The sequence below is a fragment of the Podarcis liolepis genome, assembly GCF_965112155.1.
Source record: "Podarcis liolepis genome assembly, chromosome: 3".
NCBI lineage: Eukaryota > Metazoa > Chordata > Lepidosauria > Squamata > Lacertidae > Podarcis > Podarcis liolepis.
The window spans coordinates 31,563,299-31,587,479 of NC_139557.1; the positions used below are offsets into that span (position 1 = coordinate 31,563,299).

At 43.7% G+C, this 24,181-nt stretch overlaps 1 protein-coding gene across 4 annotated transcripts; it reads left to right on the top strand.

Annotated features, from left to right (window-relative positions):
• Nucleotides 1-169: 169 nt before the first annotated feature.
• On the top strand, nt 170-23,966 carry ATP6V1C2 (ATPase H+ transporting V1 subunit C2). 4 transcript variants are annotated; one of them, XM_083495685.1, is made up of 15 exons: nt 203-816; nt 2,437-2,575; nt 2,709-2,881; nt 4,399-4,466; nt 7,961-8,046; nt 10,027-10,056; nt 13,134-13,228; nt 13,897-13,988; nt 15,067-15,165; nt 16,847-16,915; nt 18,311-18,403; nt 20,297-20,390; nt 21,984-22,081; nt 22,621-22,750; nt 22,946-23,966. In XM_083495685.1, the coding sequence occupies exons 3-15, from the start codon at nt 2,753-2,755 to the stop codon at nt 23,039-23,041; spliced, it is 1,179 nt and encodes a 392-aa protein (XP_083351811.1). In that variant the 5' UTR covers nt 203-816; nt 2,437-2,575; nt 2,709-2,752; the 3' UTR covers nt 23,042-23,966. The 4 variants fall into 4 exon arrangements, with proteins under 4 accessions (XP_083351812.1, XP_083351811.1, XP_083351810.1 ...); XM_083495684.1 differs by lacking the exon at nt 2,437-2,575 and having other exon boundaries at nt 204-816; XM_083495687.1 differs by lacking the exon at nt 10,027-10,056 and having other exon boundaries at nt 207-816.
• The last annotated feature ends 215 nt before the right edge of the window (nt 23,967-24,181 follow it).

A 24,181-nucleotide genomic window follows, 5' to 3' on the forward strand; every position in this document is an offset into this window, starting at 1 on the left:
AGTTTTGCTTCCTTGAATAAGTTTGCACACCATATCCACATTTGTGTGTGCCCACCACACATCTGAAACCTGACGATAGGACAGTTGGGGGGGTAGAGTTAACCCGTGGCAAATGCCCCTTAAATTGATACGCCAGTTAGGGGGATGGGGAGGCGGGAAAGCTGCGGAAGGGGGCGGGGCGTCCAGGTAGCACCTCCTGGGTGCAAAATAATCCCCGAGGCTGCTCAAGACATGCAGAGCTCGGAGCAGAAAGAAGCCCCGCCGGCGACTATTGCACGCGAGGAGGTGGAGGAGAAGGCGCCTCCGAGCTCCGCCCGCTGCGGGGGGCTCAGCGGGCCGGCCGTTGGCCGGGAAGGGGAGCCGCCAGCCCGTGCAAATACCCGAAGGTCGTCTTCGGTGGCTAAGGCAGCAGAAAACTTTATCCGCGGCTCTTAGCCGCCGCCGCCGCCCTTTAAGGTGGTTTGGACGCCTTTGCGCAAAAGCCTCTGCGTTTCGCTCGGCTGAAGAATCCTATTGGGAAAAGGCTCCGGTGGGCTCAGCTTTGGATAAGCTCATAGGGGGGGCGAGCCGTCGTGGGTGGACTCCCCCCCCCCTGCCCTGCACCTCCGTCTGTTAAGTTAAAACAAAATATTCGTGTTTAAGATAGCTGCTTAATGAGAATAGAATGCTCTAATTATTGGACGTTGGGCGCTTGTGTGTGGCTTTGGCCGTTCTCTGACTCTTTTCCTGAAAACAGCCGAGGTGGTGATGATGGGAGACAAATTGAGCTCCAGCCTTTCCGAGTTTGAAGAGCCACAATGAAAAGCGAAATGTAATGTAAGTTGCAGCTGATGAAACGGTGGTCAAGCATCAATATAAAAAGTTATTAGGTAGGGTCTTAAGGTTTGGAGGGGAGGGTGGGGTTCACAGAGCTCCTAAAAGGTGAAGTTGAGAGGCAATGTGCAGTTTATAATGCCAAACTGGAGATGAAAAGGGTCAAGGTTTAATAATAATAACAACAATAAATAAATTGTTGTTTTATTATTATTTATACCCCACCCATCTGGCTAGGTTTCCCCAACCACTTGTGGGATGCTTCCAGCAGAATATAAAAAGCATAGGTAACGTTTGTTTAGGTAACAAAATGCAAAATCCAAAGGCTATAACAAGGGTGTCCTTTGTGCTTGGGGGAGGGGGTTCAGAACAGGAATCCTTACTAGGACAAATTGAATATTGAATTGTTGAAAGCAACACTGTTTAAAAAGTATTTGTAGTACGTAGTATGTTTATGTCCATTAAAATTAAGTCATTTCCCCCTCCTTTTTAGTGCCTTTGATATGTATTCCTAGAGCAGAAGCTAGTTTATCTATTAATGTAATACTTGGTGTGTCAAACGAGTAAGTTGGCTACAGGTGTGTTCCTGACGAAAAACCACCTGTTCCTGATGTTGTGCTCTTGATGAATGAGCTAAAACCTGATGGAAGGAGGAAACTCTCTTCTCTATCCTTCTTAATGGTACTTCAGTGGTGGTGTGTGCATGTAGTTAGCTTGATTTTGCTATAGTTAACAGGAACAGGTTTAGAAATGAGTGCTGGGCATGCCTGCTTGGTGACAAGCTTAATGTATTATTTGTCTGCCATTTATCCCGACCTTTTAAAGATGGAATTCATTTTTATTCTTGGCTGACTTGGGCACTTCTAGTGAAGATGGGATAGAAATGTTGCTAATAAAAAATACCTTGTTTGATCACACACCAGCCCTGTGAGATGGATTACAATCATACCCGTTTTGCAGTTTGGGCAAGTAGGCAGCAGGGCTTCTGATCCAGAGTTAGGGATAACAGGTGTGGAAGCCTCACTTGCACACAAGGAGATTGAGGCAAGAGCATATTATTTTTCATTTTTACTGTACTGTTTTATTGTGTTTCATTTTTCATTCTTATTGTATTATTGAGAAGTTAGCCACTGAGTTCTAAATCTGGGACAGAAGAGTTTTTAATCCTTTAGTTTTTAATTACCACATAGATCCCCCCTTTAAGATATCTATTGGTTACATTATGTACATTTTTTGCTCACTTTTTTGCCATTTTCAGTTTCCAGTGCCTAGCCTTCACTAACCTCTTGCCTGAGATGAACAGTAATAGAATGTCAGTGACCTAGCAGCAGGTATCTTTTTTCCCAAGAGTAAAGATTGGCTTACACTTACATTTTTTCACAGTGAAGTTTTAAATGTCCTAAAATATTATTTGTATTTTAACTTGAAGAAAAGTCTAAAAGGTTTTCCAATCTTCAATGCCATTTTGAGAAGGCTTCCCCCCTTTTTCTTACTCTGATCAAAACCCTTTAGCTTGCAGTCCATGATAGGTTTATTTTAGAATAGTTGTACAGTACTCCAATCAGTGCGACAGGACTTAGAATTTGGTTTTATTACTTTTGCAAATGTTGTGGATTGCTTCAGGCGTCGGTGACCTTGTGACTGCAGACTCCTCCCCATGGACCAGATGAAACAACCCAGAGCAGGAAAAAAAGGAACCACTGTACTGCCCTATGATAACATTCAGGGAAAGGTCACATATAGTCAAGATCTGGATTGAAAGGTGACTAGGCAGAAATACTAATCGTCTTGCTGCTTTTGAAAAACTTACTCTACATCGAAGATAATTTCCTCTGACCTGATCTATTGTGGGGCTTTTTTGCTCCAGGGTGATTTTCTTTTTCTGGTTACCTTAGTTTTTGGCTACAGTGATTTAAGAGTGAAGGGAACTGCTTGCACCATGTCAGAATTCTGGTTAATTTCGGCACCTGGAGATAAGGCAAACCTAATAGCCTGGGACAGGATGAACACAGTGACTGCCAAAGCCAACCTGTCCTGCAACAGCAAGTTCATCATCCCTGACCTCAAGGTAAAGATGGGAGAATGGGGGGGGGGGCTCAGAGCAACAACATGAAGAAAGGGGCAGGGATGGGGCAGATTTTTCTTCTTTCGTGACATGGCTCTGTGCTGCAATATTAAAAATGACTATAAAGGGTCAAGCAAAGATTATATACTTTGTTTCTGAGGTGTCTTGAGATCAGGAATGAAAGTGGGAAGTCATTTTTGTAAAAGCTAATCAATGGATTAATTATTCATGGGGGGGGGGAGATTTTAAACTTTCCATCAGAACTGTCATCTCCGGGAAGGCTTGAAAGCCTTTTTGTAAATAATAAAGTTTATGGGTAACTTTTGACTGGTCAAAGCCCTGAGATGAGCAATGTGCAGCCCTCATATATGTTTGCAAAACTGACTTCCATGAGGGTTTACTCCCAGGTAAGTGTTGCAGCACAAACACTTGCATAACAGTAAATGCCGCCAAACTCAGTTGAACGAACTTCCAGTAAGATTGGTTTGCAAAAGGTCTGTTGCAAAAGGTTTCTATACATGTTGAGATTCAGTCCCATTTAATTCATTGGGAGGCTTCTTCTAAGTTAAGCTTGTTAGCTTTTGTTACATTAATATAGCTGAAGCCAGTTTGAATCTCCTGAATGTTTGAGCTCAACTATTTGCTCTTTTAGAAAGAGGATCGCCTAATTTGCAGAAGTATTCAAATATCTATTGGTGGTTAAAATTGGCTATGTTCCTGACAGAGAAGTCTGATCTCACCATTCAATATGAGCTATGACCTTGCTGTCTAGATGGTCTCAAATTCATGTGTGGATTTTTCTGTCAATTGGCAAGCTTCTTTCGTTTGACGAGCATTCATCGATTTTCACTTTCCTTGCAGACGTAGACATATTAGAAGGCTACAATGTAAGCATGCAACTATGACAGAAATGCTTGTTCATATCTTAAAAACAGCTGTTCTGTTTGTAACAGGTATTTTTAATATAAAAAAGAATAGAAATCATCAATTTAATTGAAAGACTTGCTCCTCCACAAGTAAGGATCATTCATCTCTAAGGATGAGAATTCAGGCTATAATGCTATACATACTCTCTCACCTTGAAGCAAGTCCCATTGAATTTAGTGGGACTTTCTTCTGAGTAGATATGTATAAGACTTGGCAGTAAAGTCAGTGACAAAACTTGTACTGACTTTAGTGGCTCAGGGAGACAGTGTTTTACATTATGAGCAAGAAGGTTTTAAGGAACTTGAAAACTGGGAAGAATTCCACTGTGGCTTTTGATCATGAGACAACAGCATAGAATCTTTTCCTGACTTAGAACAGGCTTTTGAAAACTTCTTTAAAAGTAGGTTTTGAACCATTGCAACCGTTTTCCACTGGAGGAAAACGTTCCCTTGAATTTCCCATGAATATACTTATTTGATAGCAAGAAGTTCTCATTTGCTAAAGAAAGGTCACTTTGAAAAATTAAATGTCTGGTAAAATACGCCCTGCGGCTGACTAGCTTAAGCTTAATGTGTTTGTACTCCCTTCTGCAGGTGGGGACCCTGGATGCTCTCGTTGGCCTCTCAGATGAGTTGGGGAAACTTGATAGCTTTGCTGAAAGGTAAAATAGAACTTATTTACTACACACAAAGAGCAAATGGGTGTTGTTTTTACAAGACACAGTGTTCCTGTGTCAACCTAACACAGGCATCTTTAACCTTAGCCTTAGGATTCAGCCAGGGTGACTAGGTGTGACTTTTCTTTAGAAAAGGATTATCCCTAAATAAGGCTTGGTCCTGCATTTTCTCCTTCGTCCAACAGTTATACAGGAAACGTCAGGGATTAGTGCAGGTGGTGGACTTCACATTGGGAGTAGGTAGGCAAATCCCTGTGAAACTTGGTACTTTTCCTCCTATATTCTGTGTTCTTTGCAGTGGCATGGAACTGGGACACTTCCGCACAGGTTGGTTCTGGGCAAGGAAACAGCATTTTCCAGCCACATGGGCAGGGAAACCCAGCCAGATGGGTGGGGTATAAATAATAAAGTTGTTGTTGTTGCATTTTGCAATATAAACAGCCCAGTGGTTACAGCAATAATCCTCTTCTTCTTTCGCCTCCTATTTTGTTTAAAGACGGTATCCACTGGCAGGTCTTACCTCCCAGAAAATGTCCTCACATTCAGACACTACATTTCTGTAGGGCTGCCACTTCTTGTCGGGCCCTGAGGGGCAGAAATATTTTGTCAACCCAGAACCACAGTAGCATGAACGGGTGTCTTCTACTTTGGCAACCGCCAGTTGCCTAATTCAGTTAGCCAGAACTAAAGCACAGCACTGAGCTGGAGACGGGTAATGTGGCATGAGTAGGCCTGAGATGGATTTGTCTATTCCAGATACCAAGGTTGGCTTTGCCAGTGAGCAGCCACTAGCCAAATCCAGTTCTTTGGCAGTGTGTGTGTGTGTGTGTGTGTGTGTGTGCGCGTGTGCTGCCTGACCCCTTTCCTGTTTCCAGTTGAAAAGTGTGAAAGGAGGAGTCAAGCAGGATGAATGAATGAATGGAAAACCCTGACTCTACTTGCTTGCTCCTTTGTGCGTCACCGTTTCCCTTCCTCTTCTCTCCTTGTTAGCCTATTTAGTGGAAAGTATACTATAGCCTGCCATTTTTCTCCAGGCTTTCAGGCTATCCTGAAGAAGTAATGGAGCATTTGGAGCCTGTTGCTAGGCAACGAGCCCCAATTCTCCCCGCCCCCCCCCCCAGAGAGGAAGGTGAGCCTCCACACTAGAGAGTGAAGAAAAGAGGCTTGGGTGTGGTCATGGAGCCTTGAGGAGCCACAAAGAAAGAAAATTGAGACACCTTACCCACAGCTGCCACCTTCTCATTGTGGCTCTGTAGCAAAACGTATTTTCTGACTGGGATCCTAATACTGTTAGGTGCCAAATTTGGATTACAAATCAACGACATTTAGATGCCTTTTTGAAGGCAATTATTCCAGCAGGTCTTTGGCCTGCTTGCCTTATGATCTTATCATCTCCCGTGATGGCAGTTGATCTGAAGCTATGCAAATGAGCCAGGCCAGGCGTTTACATTTTTGCTCCGCTGAAACACCCTGCTGCCAGAGCTGTTATTGGATCAACACACCGAGAGAAGTGCAAGTAAACCTAGCTAGGCAGCAGAAACCTGTCAGCACTGCTTCTGGCCAGGACAGCAGAGAAGGGGCAAGAGTTTTCAGGGTCTATTGTTTCCATGTACTTTTATTACTTATTTACACAGGGAGACTGAGTAATTTTCCATGTCACTATAAAGCAGCATTTGGCATTCAGATGCCTTTCTGCCTGGTCATTCTTGATTTGTTTCCTTATCAAGTGGCACGTTCCTTTTGCAAACCCATTTTAAAAATTGCTGGGGAAAGATGTGGGCGACAGCCAAGGGTTATGGGGCACCTGGCAATCAACATAAATCTTCAGAAGGAAGGCTAAAATGAACTCTTGACCTTGGGGTTCCGTTTATTTATTGGAGACCCATTTATTACATTCTGTCTTTCATTCAGAGATCTCGGTATATTTTATTCTAGCTTCAAAATGACCTTTCTGAGGGGTACTGATTGGCCCAAAGTCTCGTTTTGCCCATTGTAAAAACAAAAACATGATAACTAAAGCTGGCAAGAATATTTGGTCTTGTGCACTTCTGGGATTTTCCCCCCCTTTTCAAACAAGATGTTCATGCACAGGTACAGAAATACCTGCGGTCTTGACCAGAACAGAAAAAAGTACTAGAGGATAGGGGAGGGACCATGGGCATAGCCAGGATTTGTGTTAGAGGGGGCAGGACTTTTGTTGGGGAGAGGGGCAGAACTGAGCTATCTGTGACTTGATTGGTCAGTTAAATATTTTTATTTATTTACTTGATTTGGGGGGGGGGACTGCCCCCTGCAGCCCTGGCTAGGCCCATGGCCGAGGGACAGACACATACAGCTCAGGTGATGATGATGTGGGCCCTCCCCTCCCTTCTCCTGAACCTTCCCTAGAACAGGAGGACAGTATAGATTTAGAACAATGGTTTGCAGAAGGACATAGTTCAGAGGCTGCAGTGGGGAGAAGCTGGGAAATATTGGGAGACGAGTAGCAGGAAGAAGCACCAGGGAAGAGACAGCGGACAGACTCAGTGTCTTTGGAAAGCATTTCTGACCCACCCCCAGGACCAGGCGAGCATTGAGGGTAGTAGAACAGAAAGCTCAGAGGCAGAAAGCTCAGATTAGCCGACGCAGGGGTGACATAGAATAGGAGAGACCTAGCGGGATGGGACTTGGAGCAACGCCATTATCTAGGAGAGACTGCAGTCCTTCATCTCTCTCTGTGAATATGGAATAAATTACTTGATAAGAACTTTTATTGTTTATCTGCTTCTTGGCCGCCACTGTGGGAGGGATCGGATTCTCCGAAGCCTGAGAGGTACAATCTGTCACACAGCACCCACTGGTGTGGATGGCAAGTAGTGAATATTCATAACTGGGGTGGGGTGGGGACAGGAACAGGAATGTGTGGGAGCCAACATGCCAAACAGCAGGGAAAAATCAAAATCTTTACGACCTGTTTGCAGTATAAGGTGCCACCTAGGACCTCTGATAGAGCACAGGTTACAAATACAGTGGTACCTCTGGTTACGTATTTCATTCCAGAGATCCGTTCTTAACCTGAAGCACCACTTTAGCTAATGGGGCCTCCCACAGCTGCTGCACCACCAGAGCACGATTTCTGCTCTCATCCTGAAGCAAAGTTCTTAACCTGAGGTACTGTTTCTGGGTTAGCGGAGTCTGTAACCTGAAGCGTATGTAACCCGAGGTACCACTGTAACTCAAACTCAAGCCCCAGCTGTGCTTTCCTTATCATGATCCTGCACTGATGGGACAAGTCAGGCCTTGTATAGTTCTGTGTGCAACTCTGCCTACTATGAAAAGGAGCTGAAGAATTGGCTACTTGGAGCCATCTGAGGATATGGACCTGGTGACTGTAAAAACATTCGCTTTGAGCATCCTGCTGTAAGTTTTTTTAAAATAATGTATGATTTTTTTTAATAACTTATTTGACTTATCTTAAAGGCTTCTCTCCTTGCCTTTAGTGTAATAAAGAAAATTGCCCAGTATATTGGAGAGGTTATGGAAGACTCAAAAGACAAAGTGCAGGAAAACCTGCTGGCAAATGGAGGTAGGTCCTACAAAGTATATAGATGTGGGGTTTTTTTGTTTAATTGCTGCCGGTTTTCATCTAGTTTCCAATGGAAAAAGCTGGGCTTAATACAGCCATATGCTTACGAGTTGGGTTGCTGCTCCAGTTTTAGAAAAGAGCCCTTTCAGATAGTCAGCAGCCTCTGTTTCTGCCGGCATCAGGGAACATCATTTTTGCTCCTTGGTGAGATGTAGGTGGCGTGGTTTGGTTTTCTTCCTCCTCTGGTTTCTTGACAAAGGGATCTTGTGACTATTCCATCATGAGTTCAGATTTTCAGAGGTGGCTATTACTCACTTCCTCCCATCGCCTACTTCTTGCTAATAGCGTGGAGAAATATGCCATAATCACTCTGCATCAGAAGTGGGGGGAAACCTCTAATCCACAGGCCAGCCAAGGCCTACCACTGGTCCCATTTTGGTCCAGGAGGCCATTTTCTCTCTCAAAATCACAGCCACTCGTCAATCAGCTGACATCACATTGATGGGTGGGTGACGAGCTGTTGGCCTGTGGGCTCATTTCTGCGTTGGCTGCACATACAGTGCCCTGCAGTGAAAGGGGTACATGCAGCCAGTGCAGCAGGATTTAACCCACAGCTCACGAGTTCAGGGTTAAATCCTGCTCAGTTTGACAGAATCCGTTGCTAATCCCTTTACTCATCAGAAAGGGGTTTGGGTTGAATGTTTTTACCCCCACTTCAGAACTTTGAAGTGACAGATCTCCTGACATAATTGCGCTGCCAGGTGATTGCCCACTCTTCAGATTTGGCCCATGAGACCAGTCCTGGGAAGGATCTGTTCTATGTAGCCCAGTAGAGCAGGGGTGGGGAACCGATGTGCTTTTATTGGTCTGTATTATATTAGATTGTATCTGGCAACTGGCAGCATTTGAGGCTTGATGAGGAAAATCGGCCTGGGTGTGCAATAAACCCCGAAGATGCAGTATTGAGAGCCATGCAATCAGGTAGAAGATCTGCAAGACTTATAAGAAGAAGTTAATTGCATCTAATGCAATTTTGGTTGGTGCTTGTGAGCCTTTGATGCCTAATCTATTCAGTTTCCCTTTCCCCCCCGCTTAAAACATTAAAAGGTGCTAAGTTAAGAAAAAAAGGAAACAGGGTTGAATTATCTAGGCTTAATAATGCTTAAAGCAGACCTCCTGAAATAGTGGTGACAAACTTTAGTCGCATTCAGTGCCATTTTTATAGAAAAAAAGGCACCGGAACTCACCGTGAACACCTCCCCCTTGTTCTCAAAGAATGGCAATGGTGCCCAGCTGAGAGGTGCCAGAACTGAGTTTCGGCTGAAAAAGAAGCCCTGGTTGCATTGGTTTTAATGGATCTACTCTCAGCATGATGGGAAATTAGATCCAAGCCAAGATCTTTAGTCTGTTAATAGACAATGGATGGAGCAACCAGATTTGTCTTCTGTAGCTTCCTTTCCCCACTGGCTAACCAGTTATTTGGTGGGAACAGAAGAAGCACTAATTCCAAAACACTTCCCCCCATCCCAAACAAAAGCTGTTTCTAGGGATCAGGACTGGTGTTGGCACCTGGCATTCTTGGTCACACTGCTGTCTTGTCCCCCCTTAATTTCCCCCCATGGCCTGGCACCCTAAAACGGACTAGATGGTTGGATCAAAAGCACCTTTTAATTTTCCTTGACGACCCTGACCTAACACCCACTTGCCTTCCCACATCACAGTAGGGGAAATTAAGAGAGTGACTAGACCTGGTTGCCTGGTTTTGCTTATAGCATGACTACCATAACCAGGTGAGCCTGCCAGGGACCAGTTTGTTCAGGGCCAGCTGAGACCTAGAGTTGCCCCCAAGTGGGATTTCAGCTTTTAAAGACTAGAACATAATCCCACTCTTTTGACATCCATCTTGTTGTATGCAATAGACTTAATTTTAAATCTAACTTGTCTTTTTCACGTTTAATAATCACAATTACTATATTTCAGGAGCGAAGGCTAAACTGCAATTACTAAAGAGTATGTTGAGCATGGGTGATTGTTGTGTTCTTGCAAGCATGCGCTGGTGTGTTTAATGAAAGAGTCGCCTCCACATCTGGTTGTAGGGGTACAGTGATCAGGTTACGATGGATTTCTCTAGTAACAACCTCGTAGCTCGATCACCATCTCCCTATGACTCAGATAACAGCAGTTTTGACAACCTCCCCTTTCTTTTCACACTTTTCCTGGATATATTTTTCTTTCTTTCCTTCTAACCACTCGCTGCATGTAAAACAAGAGGATGTAGGGACTATTGGATTGTGTGAAAACTTCCTATGCATGTCTGTTTTCAGGGGCGTTGTTAGGGTGGGGCCCGAGCCCCAGGACTTGGATCTTCTAGCCCATTAGTCTTCAACTTTTGCAAATCTGGGACCCGCCTTTTACTCAAACAATACGTTTCAGGGAACCCCCTCCCAACTTTTTAACCATCTATTTGTATGGTGGCAGTGATGCTGTTGGGACCCACCTTAGATCACGCCACAGCCTGGTAGTGGATCCCAACTCACCAGCTGAAGACCCAGTTCCTAGCCTTTCCTGTTCCTGTCCCCACCCGCTTGCTTCGCTTACAAAGTGGGTGTGATGCAAAGCACGGGGCAAAGGAGACTCTAGCTGCCACCATCTTAATTGATCAGAAAGCGTCAGAGTTGGGTTTCCTGTCCCACCTGGAAGTGGGATAAATTTGCATTGCTGCATGAAAATTAGCATATGCAAATTTATGCCATAGGCCTGTGCTCCAAGTCTTTTAGATTCCTAGCAACGCCTCTGTTTGTACTCATTGGTCCTGTGCTTAAGACTTCAAATGTTTATCCTCCCAAGACTATTTTGTCTTAGCCCGATTTTTTCCGCTCAATAGACTAGTTAATTAGGCAGTCACCACTAACTGGGGGCCAAACTAGGCATGGCAGTGGCTGCAAGAAATGGCTGTGGTGTGTGGGTGTGTTTGTGCGCCTTATCCCCGCCCTGGGTAGCCTACAGAGTAGATGTCACAAAATTTTGTGTCTTTTCCTTTTATTGGCTACCATTGGCCCAGGGCAGGCAATGTGGGCCATTGTCATGTGACCTGGGGTAAGTTCAACCTGGTATTACAAGGGGAAGAGGAATGAAATGCGCAGATGTTGTTTTTGATGGCAGCTACACATTTAACATCATGCCTAGTTTGGCCCTGCATTTGTGGCAATAAAATCCAGATAGGAACTTACCTGGTAGGAGTTTTGCTGTTGACTTTAAAGGGCTATACCACAACTTTGCTCTCAGGGTGTGAGTTCAGGTTCTCTCCACCATTGAATTGCCTCTTGTATTCCTTTTGCATTAAAACAAACAAACAAACTCCCCTGTGCATCAAATTCATTACTTGCCTGCAAAAATGGCCAAGGTTGTGTGCTATATTATAGGTGCCAGCCAATCAGCACTGTGCAGGGCGAGCATCTCTGGTGAGCATCATGAGTGCACTTACAGAGCCTAACAAGCCCTACTTCTTTTGTATGGGCTGCTGCTTGTTCTCTTATGCTTGTATTGGCCGCCTCATATATACTTTATGGAACTGTGATAAAGATGGCACCTGCTGACTCCAGGACATTCTGCATGCTCTTTCTGTGTGCATGCTACACTTTCCATACCCATGAAACCTAAAACTGTAAGGTGACTCTTTCGAAGACGAGAGAAACTCTAGGGAAGGAAATTCAGATACTCTGCGGGAACAAGTTTCACGTCATGAAAGAGGAAGCTGCTGAAAAGTGCCGGCTCTGTCTGTTAGAAAGAAACGGCATTCTTGCAGAAGCACAACCAAAAAACTAGACTCCCATTAAAGATGTGCTTTTTAAAAACATCCTCTCCTAAGATCAGCAGGCTTTATATCAGTTTTGCGTTACTTCACTAAGGTGCAAATTTTAGTAAACACGCAAGCCAAGCTCAGCATCAGTGCAGGATATCCAGTTTAAAGTCTGACCCACATTCATGTTGAGTTGGGTGTATGGGACGGGGGGCAGGGAAGATGAGGAGAGTATTACCGGTAGGCATTCAAGCGAGTCAGATAAAAATAAAAAAAGCTGAACAGCAACAGACTATTCCCCATCCCCAAGCACTAAGCATAAGTCACAACCAATAGGTGACCATTGGATGTTTTTCACACCAGAGCCCCATTACATGCCCATTTTTCCCCCAGATGCAGTCTAGATTGTTTTGGGCGAAGGCTGAACATTTTGACAGCAAACAGGAGCGTAAAAAAGCAGTAAAAATAAAGCAATCGGAGAGGTTTCCCATCACACATTATTAGTGCAGTTAGATGATCAAAACCTGCTTTCCCCTGTCAAAAAACCCCACAATTGCACAAAAAATAGAAAATTGCTTGACAGATTATGTTTCGAGGACTTAATCTCAAAGTTTCAAAGGATTAATGAACAGAGGAGTTGTTATATTTTGCTGGGGGGAGGGAAAACACCCCTCAACATCCACATATTTTACTTTTCAAACCAAATAAGGTTTGAAACAAAAGACCATTCACACACTTGTCAATTGCCTGAATGGTGGTCACATTTAGTTTGGCCTGTAGGCAAGTCTCTTTCGGGAGGGAGTTCCAAAACTCTAGGTGCCACAACTGAAAAGTCCCTACTTCAAGCCTTTGCTGATGGTACCCATTTAGGATACAATCCATGCCATCACAAAGTCAGCAGCAAAACTCCTATATAGTTAAGATTTAAAGACTTAAGTTCCCTTGGATTGGAAACCATCTGTGATGAGAACACTGCCTTTAGCAGCTGAGGCAGGTGTTACAGGATAGTTACTCTGAGCATTGCTTTTTTAATTCATGCAGAACTTTTATTTGAATAGCTAATCTACACACCATGTCTGAAAATGATCAAGTGAGTTGAAGATGGATTTTAAAACCATCCACTTTTATATGGTGCTTAATAGCATGGAAAATATGGAAATGATAGCAAAAGCCAGGTGTCAGATGGAAACTGTTAATATTAGATCAGCCCCTGAATGGAGAACAATGCATCCTGGTGGTGGTTCTTCTTCTTCTTCTCAACTCATTGGAGTTACTCATATCTTTTCAGTTGACTTGATCAGTTATCTGACGAGGTTTGAGTGGGACATGGCTAAGTATCCTATAAAACAGCCACTGAAGAACATTTCAGAAGCATTAGCAAAGGTAATATGATCTCTTTTGGAAAAGCACCCCCACAAAAGCTAGTTTTCAGGACTTACAATAGATATGATTATTTTCTTATTGGAAGCAGCGTGAGTTTTGTGGATTATTTCTGCAGAAACAAATCTGGGCAACATATATATATATATATATATATATATATATATATATATATATATGGGCTATGAGTTTGATATTAAAGCAGGCTATCATACTATATACAGCACAAAATCCAAAGCAATGGCTTTTTCACACTGGCAAATTGCAGGAATCAAATAATCTTTCCGCTGCATATGTTTTCTTCCTGAGAGGAGAGAGGGATACTTCCTTCTTAAGACATACATTTGGACCTAAGAAATCTCATAAAATCATGAGTATGTTTTGGGTCTAGGTGGTAGTTTTAAACAAATAGCTGTTTTATTCTGTCATTTGTAAAATTAATAATTATCTGCTCCATAAAGTTTTGAGAATGACTGAAATACTGTTTGAAGCACCCTTGCCAAGGTGCTGTGTGTGCTGAAAGCTTGATGGTGGAATCTAGCCATATTGGTGAATTTAGCAATAAAATCCACATTTTGTTGCAGTATTTTGCATTTGTGGTATGTAAAACTGTTAACATATGCAGAGTCAGTTTTGCTCAGTTGGATTTCTCCCCCTCCTTTTATATTAAGCAAATTACACAAATAGAAACAGACATGAAAAACCGAGCAGCTGTGTACAACAACATCAAAGGAAATCTTCAGAATCTGGAAAGGAAAACTGTGTATGTATAGCATTTACATATATATATACTTATATATGTATAGTGTGTGTGTGTGTGTGTGTATGCATGCATGCGTGCACTGCATCTGAATATGTATTGGGCAATATTTACTTGCCATGATGATGCCCCAACATGTCATTGGATTTAGCTGTACTAGAGCATAGCCTTACAGACAGGCAATGTGGCTCTGACAGTGGGTGTGGAGATCACACAGGGTCCCCAAATGTTTAGCGGTCTATTGATCCCTGTGCCGCCACTGTGCTCGCTTCCCCGCTGCCACCAACCAGTTACTCTCTTGTAAAACACTGAGTCCAGACAGTTGTTATAAAAGTGAACCAAAAAAACACCAAGTTTATTTTACAAACATTAACAAGTTTATGGTTTCTCCAATAATATTCCTGTCAGTACCTTAACTTTAATTTCTTTACCGGCCTATACCTTCCTAATACCTTCTGACTGATTATCTCAACTGTTTGACTGACTCCTCTTAACAAATTCTCTCACTCTCACACACACCAGACTAGCCCAACCCACAGACTTGACTTATCTGTCTCTTCTAACTCCAGACTGTCTTCTCAACCACCCTAACTAAAACTGTCTCCAAAAAAACCCTCTGTGCTTAAACCTTACACACAGTTAACTCTGCCCCCTGGGTTCCCGTTGGTTAGTCATTTTACAATTAGTTAACCCTTTCCTTATGAACCCAGTATGATGTCACACACCTAGGAGGGCAAACGCCACAGTGGGAAAGCAGGATACAAATTGGATAGATAATACAAAACCATCTAGACTCAGGTTAAATACATTTCAAGGAATGGTGAACAGCAAGAGTAAATGCAAGCTTTGGGGAAGTTGAAGGGAGCCCAATTTTTCCAAACCTACAAAGCAACCATAATTTGATCTTAAGTTGTGGGGAGGCATGGGGGCACAGTGTGTTCTGAAGTCCTCAGAACTCAAACCAGTGGCTCCTTTTCTAGTGCTGATACAACGAACACCACTGCCACTGGTAAAAAATTTGTAAAGAATGAGCAGTAAAAGCACAAATCTCATCATTTTTGGCTTTTGTGTCTTCTCTTAGGGGAAATCTTTTGACACGTACGCTAACGGATATCGTGAACAAAGAAGACTTTGTGTTGAATTCAGAGTATCTCATCACTCTCCTTGTTGTAGTTCCCAAGTAAGATAAACCAAGTCCATCCGCAGCAGGATCAGTGTCTTAACACTCAGCATGTTTATAGAGAAATTAAAGTACATACAATATTGCATTATCTCAGCAACCCTCGCAAGGAAGGCCACTAGGACTGCCATCCTCATTTTGCAGATATGAAGTTGAGAGAAGAAAGTAGAAACTAGCCACCTGGAGAGTTCATGACAAAGACATATTTGAAGCAGGGTTGTATGGTTCACTGCTCAGTCTCATAGCCACTGCCCTGAACTAATTCACGTAAGCATTTTGGATTTAAAATGTGAATGCAGTGAGAGAGACCCTGAGCAGATGGAAACCAGGATTTGTTTGTTTCAATGTTTTAATTCTTGAAGATAAAAGGTGGTTGTAGAATTTAAACTCAAAGCAGCAAACATACAGTGCTCCCACATGCGTGTAAAACGGTGAAGGTGTTGCTGAAAAATGAGAAATAGAACTGGGTGTTGTCAGTATATCAGCCCGTATTTCCAAACACCTTTACTCAACGGTTTCATGTAGGCGTTGAAAAGCGGTGGGTGATGGGTGGGCAGATATCGATTGGGAAAAGCCCATGGATGTTACAAGGTCTATTAAATTTGGTATCGCTCAGGCTAAAGGGGCACCTGTGCGAATGGCGATGCCCCATCTCCTAAGACGGGTCTGCAACCCGCGGCTCTGGAGCCGCATGTGGCTCTTTTACACCTTTGCCGCGGCTCCGGGGCGGATACTAGCGAGGGGAGGAGGCGCATTGTGCGCCCCGACACTCCCCACTGTGGTGGGCGCTGTACTGGCTGTGACGTCGCATGGGGGCGGTGCGTGCGTTAGTCACGCACCGTCCCGACGTCACCTTCCCGCCCACCCACCCGCTACATTGTAAGGGGCATGTACGCTGGTCACTGTATTGAAAGGGGGCATGTACGCTGGTCACTGCATTGAAGGGGAGTGAAGAACACACACACACACAAAAAGGTAACTTGTTAATTTAATGTTTATTTCTACGAGGAGGAGTAATTCTGAGGGGTCAAACAAAGAAATAATAAAAAAAGTGACAAAAATGTTATTTTTATAATGACGAGTTTTTTTTCTTCGGAAACGGGTCCAAGTGGCTCTTTTTGTCTTAAAGGTTGCAGACCCCTGTCCTAAGACAATAAATGTTGGGGTTTCTAACAGCTCTTGAGACCAATTCCTGTCAGCTTAGGCAGAGATACTGTTTAGGCAGTGGGGTGGACAGCACACCTGCAGAATCCCTATACAAAATGATACGACCTCTGGACCCTGGAAAAGGAGACGGAATTGTGATGGACTGTGGCAACCCTCCCTTCCTGCTTTTTCTTGCTTATGGCAAGAGCTAGACCTCACTATCCTGATCCTCCCTGGTTTTGGAGATGTAAGCCAGGCCAGCGTGTTGACTCCGGGTCTAACCCCAGATGGTAGCTGCTTTCCCATTCATCAGTCTTGAATGAAAGTGTTAACAGTCAATGAATTCCAAGCATGCTAAACATAAGACCCTGTCTTGAATTTGGACCCAATATATAATACTAGGTAAGATACGTAAGGCTTGAGGTTCCAATGTTGTTACTATGAGCAAGGCAGCCAGTCATACAATTTTGTACTAAGAGTCACTTTTTCGTTCATACAGATGCTACCGTATAAAATTTAATCTTTCTTGTTTCAGATCAAGCTATGTACAATGGCAAAAAACGTATGAATCTCTCTCTGATATGGTGGTTCCTCGCTCTACGAAGTAAGTGAGATTTCTGGCTCATTTCTCTGGTCAGCTTTATCTTAAGCCTTCTCCTCATACTATAGATTCTGACGTATAAGACGACTTTTTAACCCCGGAAAATCCTCTAAAAAGTCAGGGGTCGTCTTATATGCCGAGTATGGGTTCACTGTGCAGCGGCAGTGGGCGACGGGCTCTGCGCTGGGAGGAAGCGATGCTAAGCTGGTTTTGCTGGGCAGCTTCCTCCCGGCACGGAGCAGAGCACACTCTGGTCTTGGGAAGGTACTTCCCTGGCACAAACAGAAGAAAAATAGTGAGGGGTTTGTAGATGAGTGACTGTCTTTGGATTTTTCTGGTGGGTGTGTTATTTCTTGCACGTATCCCTTCTCCTGTGAGACTGTGGGTTTAACCACAGAGCCTAGGGCTTGCCGATTGGAAGGTTGGCGGTTCGAATCCCTGCGACGGGGTGAGCTCCCGTTCCTTGGTCCCTGCTCCTGCCAACCTAGCTGTTCGAAAGTGCATCAAAGTGCAAGTAGATAAATAGGTACCGCTCCAGCGGGAAGGTAAACGGCGTTTCTGTGCGCTGCTCTGGTTCGCCAGAAGCGGCTTAGTCATGCTGGCCACATGACCCATAAGCTGTACGCCAGCTCCCTTGGCCAATAAAGCAAGATGAGTGCTGCAACCCCAGAGTCAGCCACGACTGGACCTAATGGTCAGGGGCCCCTTTACCTTTTTATCCCTTCTCCTATAGGCTCTAGGAAACCAGTCAGTAGGAGCCCGTCCCCTACTTGTTTTTTTTATCCTGATTTGCTTGTGCTGTGTTTTCACACCTTCTCATTAATCAAATTAATTCACTTCTCCCACTTGGTTCAATGCATTTCTGCATCACTTTCCAAGCCACAAAAGTCTGCTGGTGCTTGCTTACTTGCTTGTGTTTTTGTTTTTTTGTTTTTGAAGTGGGTTTGTTGCGCTAGGGTGGCAGTTTTTTTTAATCCACTTTAAATAGCCAAACCTAAAGTTCTGGTATACTCTAATCCCTCTGCAAAATACATGGACTGGAGGCACCCTCAGTTCACTCGTGAAGATAAGACTGGAATTAGGTGGCAACAGGGCATTGTGCTATCACCTCCTCCAAGGCCTTTGACAGCTGCTTGTTTTTCTCTTATTAGTGTCCCTTGCTCTAGTGATGCTTTGCTTAATGTGATACGTGTCTGTTGAGTATGCTCCTAATCTCAAGAAGAATGAAAGTTGAAATAGACATATAAATAACATAAAATGCCTGTAGTGTGCCCTAATTAAGAGCCAGCTCTGCTCATAATAAGATATTTTTGTTGTTATTGGCTCTTCTGGGTGTCGAGTGTAAAATGGCAGAATAATTTTTTCAACAAAGAAATGAACGTTTTCTTTTTTGCACAGGATGATTACTGAAGATGCAGAGGGAGGACTCTTCACAGTAACACTGTTCCGAAAAGTGATTGATGACTTCAAAGCCAAAGCAAGAGAGAACAAGTACTGACAACTTTTCATTCGTAATGCCATAAGTCAGAATGCTTAGTCTTATTGGACAGAAGCTAGGAACATGCATGCTTAATAATTACCGTATTTTTCGCCCCATAGGATGCACATTTTCCCCTCCAAAAATGAAGGGGAAATGTATGTGCGTCCTATGGGGCGAATGCAGGCTTTCGCTGAAGCCTGGAGAGCAAGAGGCATCGGTGTGCACCGACCCCTCTCGCTCTCCAGGCTTCAGGAAGCTATCCGCAAGCCTTGCAAGCCCGGCGGGAGTTCCCACGGGCTCACAAGGCTTGCGGGCGGCAGCCTGCAGCCCGAAGCACGGGGCGCCCTCCGGAGGGCGCCCCTGCTTCGGGTGGGTGTCCGCAAGCCTCGCGCGCCCGGCGAGAGGTCCCGCTGGGCGCGCGAGGCTTGGGGCGGCAGCCTGCCGCCCGAAGCACGGGGAGCCCTCCGGAGGCAGGTGTGCGCAAGGCTTGGGGCGGCAGCCGCGGCTGGGGGGGGGAATAATTTTTTTTATTCATCTCCCCCCCCCCCAAAAATCGAGCTGTGTCCTATGGGCCGGTGCGCCCTATAGGACGAAAAATACGGTACATGAGTCCTTCTTAATTCTTTGCTTAACTAGTTTCAAATCTGTTTAATTGCTTTTTCATAAATGATATTAATTGTATGTAGGTACAAATAATGGTTGGGGGTAGAAAGGAGAAAAACCTAACTCATTCTAACCAAGTATATTTGTATTGCATAAATAGGAAGTTTGTAACAAATGTGTTTAGGCTAACACATGAAAGTGTATTAAAATGCTATAGCTCGCAATCAAGGAACATTAGGAGCTGTAGCTCTGCAAGGGGATAAAGATGTTGATCAAAAAATTTTCAGCATTTACACAGATTTACGGAATTCTGGAAAGGCAAGAAATGATGGAGTAAAACTGTTTCAATGTCACTTCCAAGTACGGTAGAATCAATGTGTCCTATGGCAATTTACCAGCCAAATTTTGTATGAGACTGTACAATCAGTGACTCCATTCTAAGTTCTAAGGAACTAATGGGGAAAAAATCAGTTGCACCTATCCAGGGTCTTGTTTTGTTAAAAGTACTTTTCGCCCCACTCTTTTGAGCCGAAAATGGCTTCCAGAGCGTGCTACAATTAATTAGAACACATTCCCCATCTAAAAAAACAGGCCACTAAAGGAAAATCACTTGGAAAGGCAGGGAGGCGGCAGGTTGCTCCTCCTTTGGTTAGAACTAGGGTGGTCTCCACCCTTATCATGCTGTCCTTCCTGAAAGCAGGGGTCAGTTGCCTTGGGTCCCCCTGATGGCAGAGGCCACTGTGTATTACATTTATTCATTTCAGTTCTAGTTATAATGCAATCCTATGTGTGCCTACTCAGAATTAAGTCCCACTGTGTTCAGTGGAGTGTGCTCTCTAGTGAGGTGTGTTAGAATTGTACCTAAAGGGTGCAATTAGAACCCCACGTACCTGGCTGTAAGCCCCACTGAATTCAAGGCAAGTTATTTCTGAGTACACGTGGTTAGCAATTTAGTAGAGCGTGAACCTCACAGAGCTGTTGTGAAGTTAAAGCCATGCTGAGTTTTCTGAAGAAGTCAGTTTCCCCTCTTCTGATGCATCCTTGTGGGTGTACAGACCCATTAGAGCAGAGAAAGAAATGCATGCTAATTGCAAGAGCTCCTGGAAAGCTTTTGTGATAGGTCTGACGTGACTTGCCTGCTTAAGAGGACCTGCTGCACCAACATGGCTTGGCATAGCTTTTAAATTCGTAATTTTTGACATGTTGCACAGCTTAAAAACGCAGGCAAACAGAATGCAGAGGTTTCAATAAGACAGAGCCTTCTGAATCTCAATCTATTCTCATTTGCTATTTGCTTCAAGGTTCATGGTGCGGGAATTTTATTACGACGAGAAAGAGCTGAAATGTGAAAAGGAAGAAATGAGGAAGTTGGCTTCTGATAAGAAGCAACAGTATGTGAGTACACAAATTAAGTTCACACGCCTGTCTTTTCTCTTAAGTACGGGTTTCTAGGTCGTAGGTTAGAGATACAATGATTGAAGAGACCTTCCTATATTACCCAAGGACGACAACTCTCATGCCAATTGAATACCCTAAGTGTATGGTGGTGGTATTTTCAGTGAAACAATTGTGCTGTTAACTGGATGTCTTTCCACAATATAATGATTTTGACAGCACATTTCCCACAACTCTCTGAGCTGTGTTCTGGTTCCCTCCTTTTCCTTCACTAGTTCATCAGTTACTGTCTTAAGCACTGTGTGCGATGTTGGTTCCACAAGCATCACACCTACTTGTTGGTAGTTCCTGTGAGTTCACTGGTGATAGATGACACAGTTCCTCCCACCCATCGTGACTATGCTGGAGCTGAGCTAAAATTTCTGTTTTTTGTTGTTGTTGAGAAACTGTCAAATTTAGGGTAAAATGAGAACCTATGCTACTGCTAATCCTGGGCAGATATTTCCTCAGGAGAAATTTGGTGAAATGATTCTTCCCTCTGCTCACAAATAGGCTGAATAATATTGAGAGGCCATTTCATTCCCTTTGGTTGTTGCTGAAAGGCTTCCTAACATTCAAGCATAGGAGCACTTATTTAATTTAAAGCAGGAGCAAGACAGCGCCTCCATCATTATATTCAGTTGATTCAAGGGAGGGGTACTTCTCCTTCCTAGAAGTGGAACAAATACCTCCAAGTGAAGCCCTGCTCTTGCAACAATACGTGGAGAAGGTTGCTAGCATTCAGAAGCCGCCCAATATATGTTTAGGCCTTAGGCCAGGGCCCTAAGAAATTTGTGGCCCTGCAGTTGTTAAGATGCCAACTCTCATGCCAGTGGACAGGAATGATGGGAGCTTCTAGTTCAGGGGTCTGCAACCCGCGGCTCCGGAGCCGCATGTGGCTCTTTTACATCTTTGCTGCGGCTCCGGGGCGGATACTAGCGAGGGGAGGAGGTGCATTGTGCGCCCCGACACTCCCCACTGTGGCGGGCGCTATACTGGCTGTGACGTCGCATGGGGGCGGTGCGTGCGTTAGTCACGCACCGTCCCAAAGTCACCTTCCCGCCCGCTGTCATATTGCGGCTCCGGAGATATATTTGTTTTAAATGTCGCAATGGTTTTGTGGCTCGCAGTTGTTGTTTTTTCTTTGGAAACGGGTCCAAGTGGCTCTTTTTGTCTTAAAGGTTGCAGACCCCTGTTCTAGTTCCACACCTAAAGGCCACAGCCTCCCCACACGTTTTAGGAAGCAAATCCATAACCCCCCCAATCATGATAAACTAAATTCATGACAAATTGCTACCATTTAATGGTATTTCACATTCTTCCATTTTACCTGACCTAGTTATAGAACAAGAGCATTTGCAGGGACGAGAGGACTGTCCCCTATTAGGTATATCAATATATTGCATAAAGAAGTACAATTTCTATGGACAGTAATGTGGTGACTTAAGCCGTACAGGTCCCCATAGCAGAGTTAGGTGGGTGTCTTGAAAATATTACAGTGTGTCTCTAAACAAATCTAAGTACGGTGTGCCACTTTTGTTTTTCCTCTCAAAGGGTCCACTACTACGTTGGTTAAAGGTGAACTTCAGTGAATCATTTGTGGCCTGGATTCACATAAAGGCTCTCAGAGTTTTCTCAGAATCTGTCCTCAGGTAGGTTGCACTTGAAAACTTTCTGCATTGAAACAGGAAAGGACCACGCATACAAAACTAGAAACAGGTAGCTTGTTCCATAATCAGTAATAATATTATTATTTTTATTTATACCCTGCCCATCTGGCCGGGTTGCTCCAGCCAGTAAAAAAGTCAACAGAAATAGTGGAAGTAGACCAGATTTGTGGCATCTCTTTATTATTATTATTATTATTAAAGCCTTCAGATGCCATTGGCTGAAGCCAAGTGAAAACCAGTGGCTCTGGGGAGCCAAGACAGACTTAAGGAACAGAGAGGGAATTGAACACTCAGTCATTTTATGGACATATTAACTCCTCGTTTCCCCCCAGGCTTTTAATTTGGAAAGGGTCCCGTCCCCCATTTATTACTGATACACCAGAACTGATAACCATAAACCCTTACTGATCTACTGGTGGATCACTGCATGATTTGCCGTTAACTACCTTCCCCCACTTTTCAAAATAGTTGTATCAAGTTATCTGCTTGACAGTTTACCACATTTCTTTCCATTTATAAAGGTATGGCCTACCAGTGAATTTCCAAGCAATGCTAATTCAGCCCAACAAGAAGTCCACAAAGAGACTGAGAGACGTCCTTAATGCAGTCTTCAAACATCTGGATGAAGTAGCAGCAGCCAGCATAATGGATGTAAGTGTCTACTGAATGAAAAGTGCCATTTCTGCTCTGTGAGCGAATCACAAAAACGGGGTGGGGGTGGGGGGGTGGACTAGATGACCCTTAGGATCCCTTCCAACTTGCAGTATAATCTTATTCTCGCCTAACCCCTAATGTACCTACCTGGGCAGTTTGGCACTAGTTACATTGTTGAATCTTTCTCCCCAGACTTCTATGGACATTCCTGGCTTGCAACTAGGCAATCAAGACTACTATCCTTATGTCTATTTCAAGATTGACCTCAGTATTCTTGAGTGCAGCTAATAATTGCCTGACTTGGGAGCATCATTTGTCCTCTAGCATTTTAGGATTTGGTGGTTCACGAACAATGAAACTGATGTGGCAAGCACCTCCACTCCAAGCTGCTTTTTTAAGAACCCAAGTTCTGAGGGGACCATGCGATAGGCGCCTTTTTTCATGCAGGAGGATTAAATAACTGTACAGTAATTTTGCCCTCTTCCATTTTGAAAGTATTAAGATTCTGGAGCCTCTTCTGATCATGTTAGAAAACATGCTTCACAAGGCAGTTGTGTTACAGTTGTATTTATTCTTCTTTTTTTGTAAATTAAAGTTCTGAACCAGGATTTTAAATAAAAATCAAGCGGTATCTGATGGTTAAGATGATAAAAGTACTCCTTAAATCTGTAACATTTGGAATCAGTCAAAGGTACAAACTCTTGCATGAAAGTAGATCAGATTCTTAATTTTGGGGATGGGTGAGCTGTTTCAATGTAGGACTTGCAATAAATAAGATACTTAATCCCTCCACTAATCTAATGTGTGGTGAAAAGGAGAAACTTGGCTGGCAATAGATTAATAAAATACAGTGCTGGAAAATCTAATCCATTTTGACAAGTTTGGTGGAAGTAGTTTCTCTGACAAGGGCAGAGTATATGTGTCCCCCTCTTACAAACAAGTTCAAGATTAATCCCTAAGTCGAAGTAAATTTGTAACACATACTATAGCAACCTCAAGGTAACAATTAAGTCTGTACATAATTTAAGAGTGGCAATATTGACGTTAATAAACTTCTCAAAGGGTAATTGGCAGAAATAATACACAAAAGAGATAGCTCTCTATAGAAAGGCTGTCAAGTATTTCTTACCGGGAAGTTCTGTACTTCTTGCGGAAGGAAACATTTGTTTAATACTGGAAACCTAGATTCCTTTGCACAACCCCTCTGAGGGGGGGGGGGGGGAGCCAAACACTGTACATCAAATCAACCTGGATTACCTGGTTCTGTATCAGACAATAGGAATGCTGTATTAGGAAACCTTTTCTTCCTGTGAAATAACTGTTAAGCAGTCACTGCAGATCAGCTCCTTTTCCGTATCACCAGCATCAATGCAACATTACTCCTAGAAGATTCCAACTCCAAGTAACATCCATTAAGAGTTATGCCTG

Excerpts from the sequence above, each read along its gene's own strand:
- ATP6V1C2 (XM_083495685.1), top strand. The coding sequence starts at position 2,753 with ATGTCAGAATTCTGGTTAATTTCGGCACCTGGAGATAAGGCAAACCTA. Across the intron at positions 13,989-15,066 it reads AATCTGGAAAGGAAAACTGT|GGGAAATCTTTTGACACGTA; the intron begins GTATGTATAGCA and ends GTCTTCTCTTAG. Across the intron at positions 15,166-16,846 it reads CTCCTTGTTGTAGTTCCCAA|ATCAAGCTATGTACAATGGC; the intron begins GTAAGATAAACC and ends TTCTTGTTTCAG.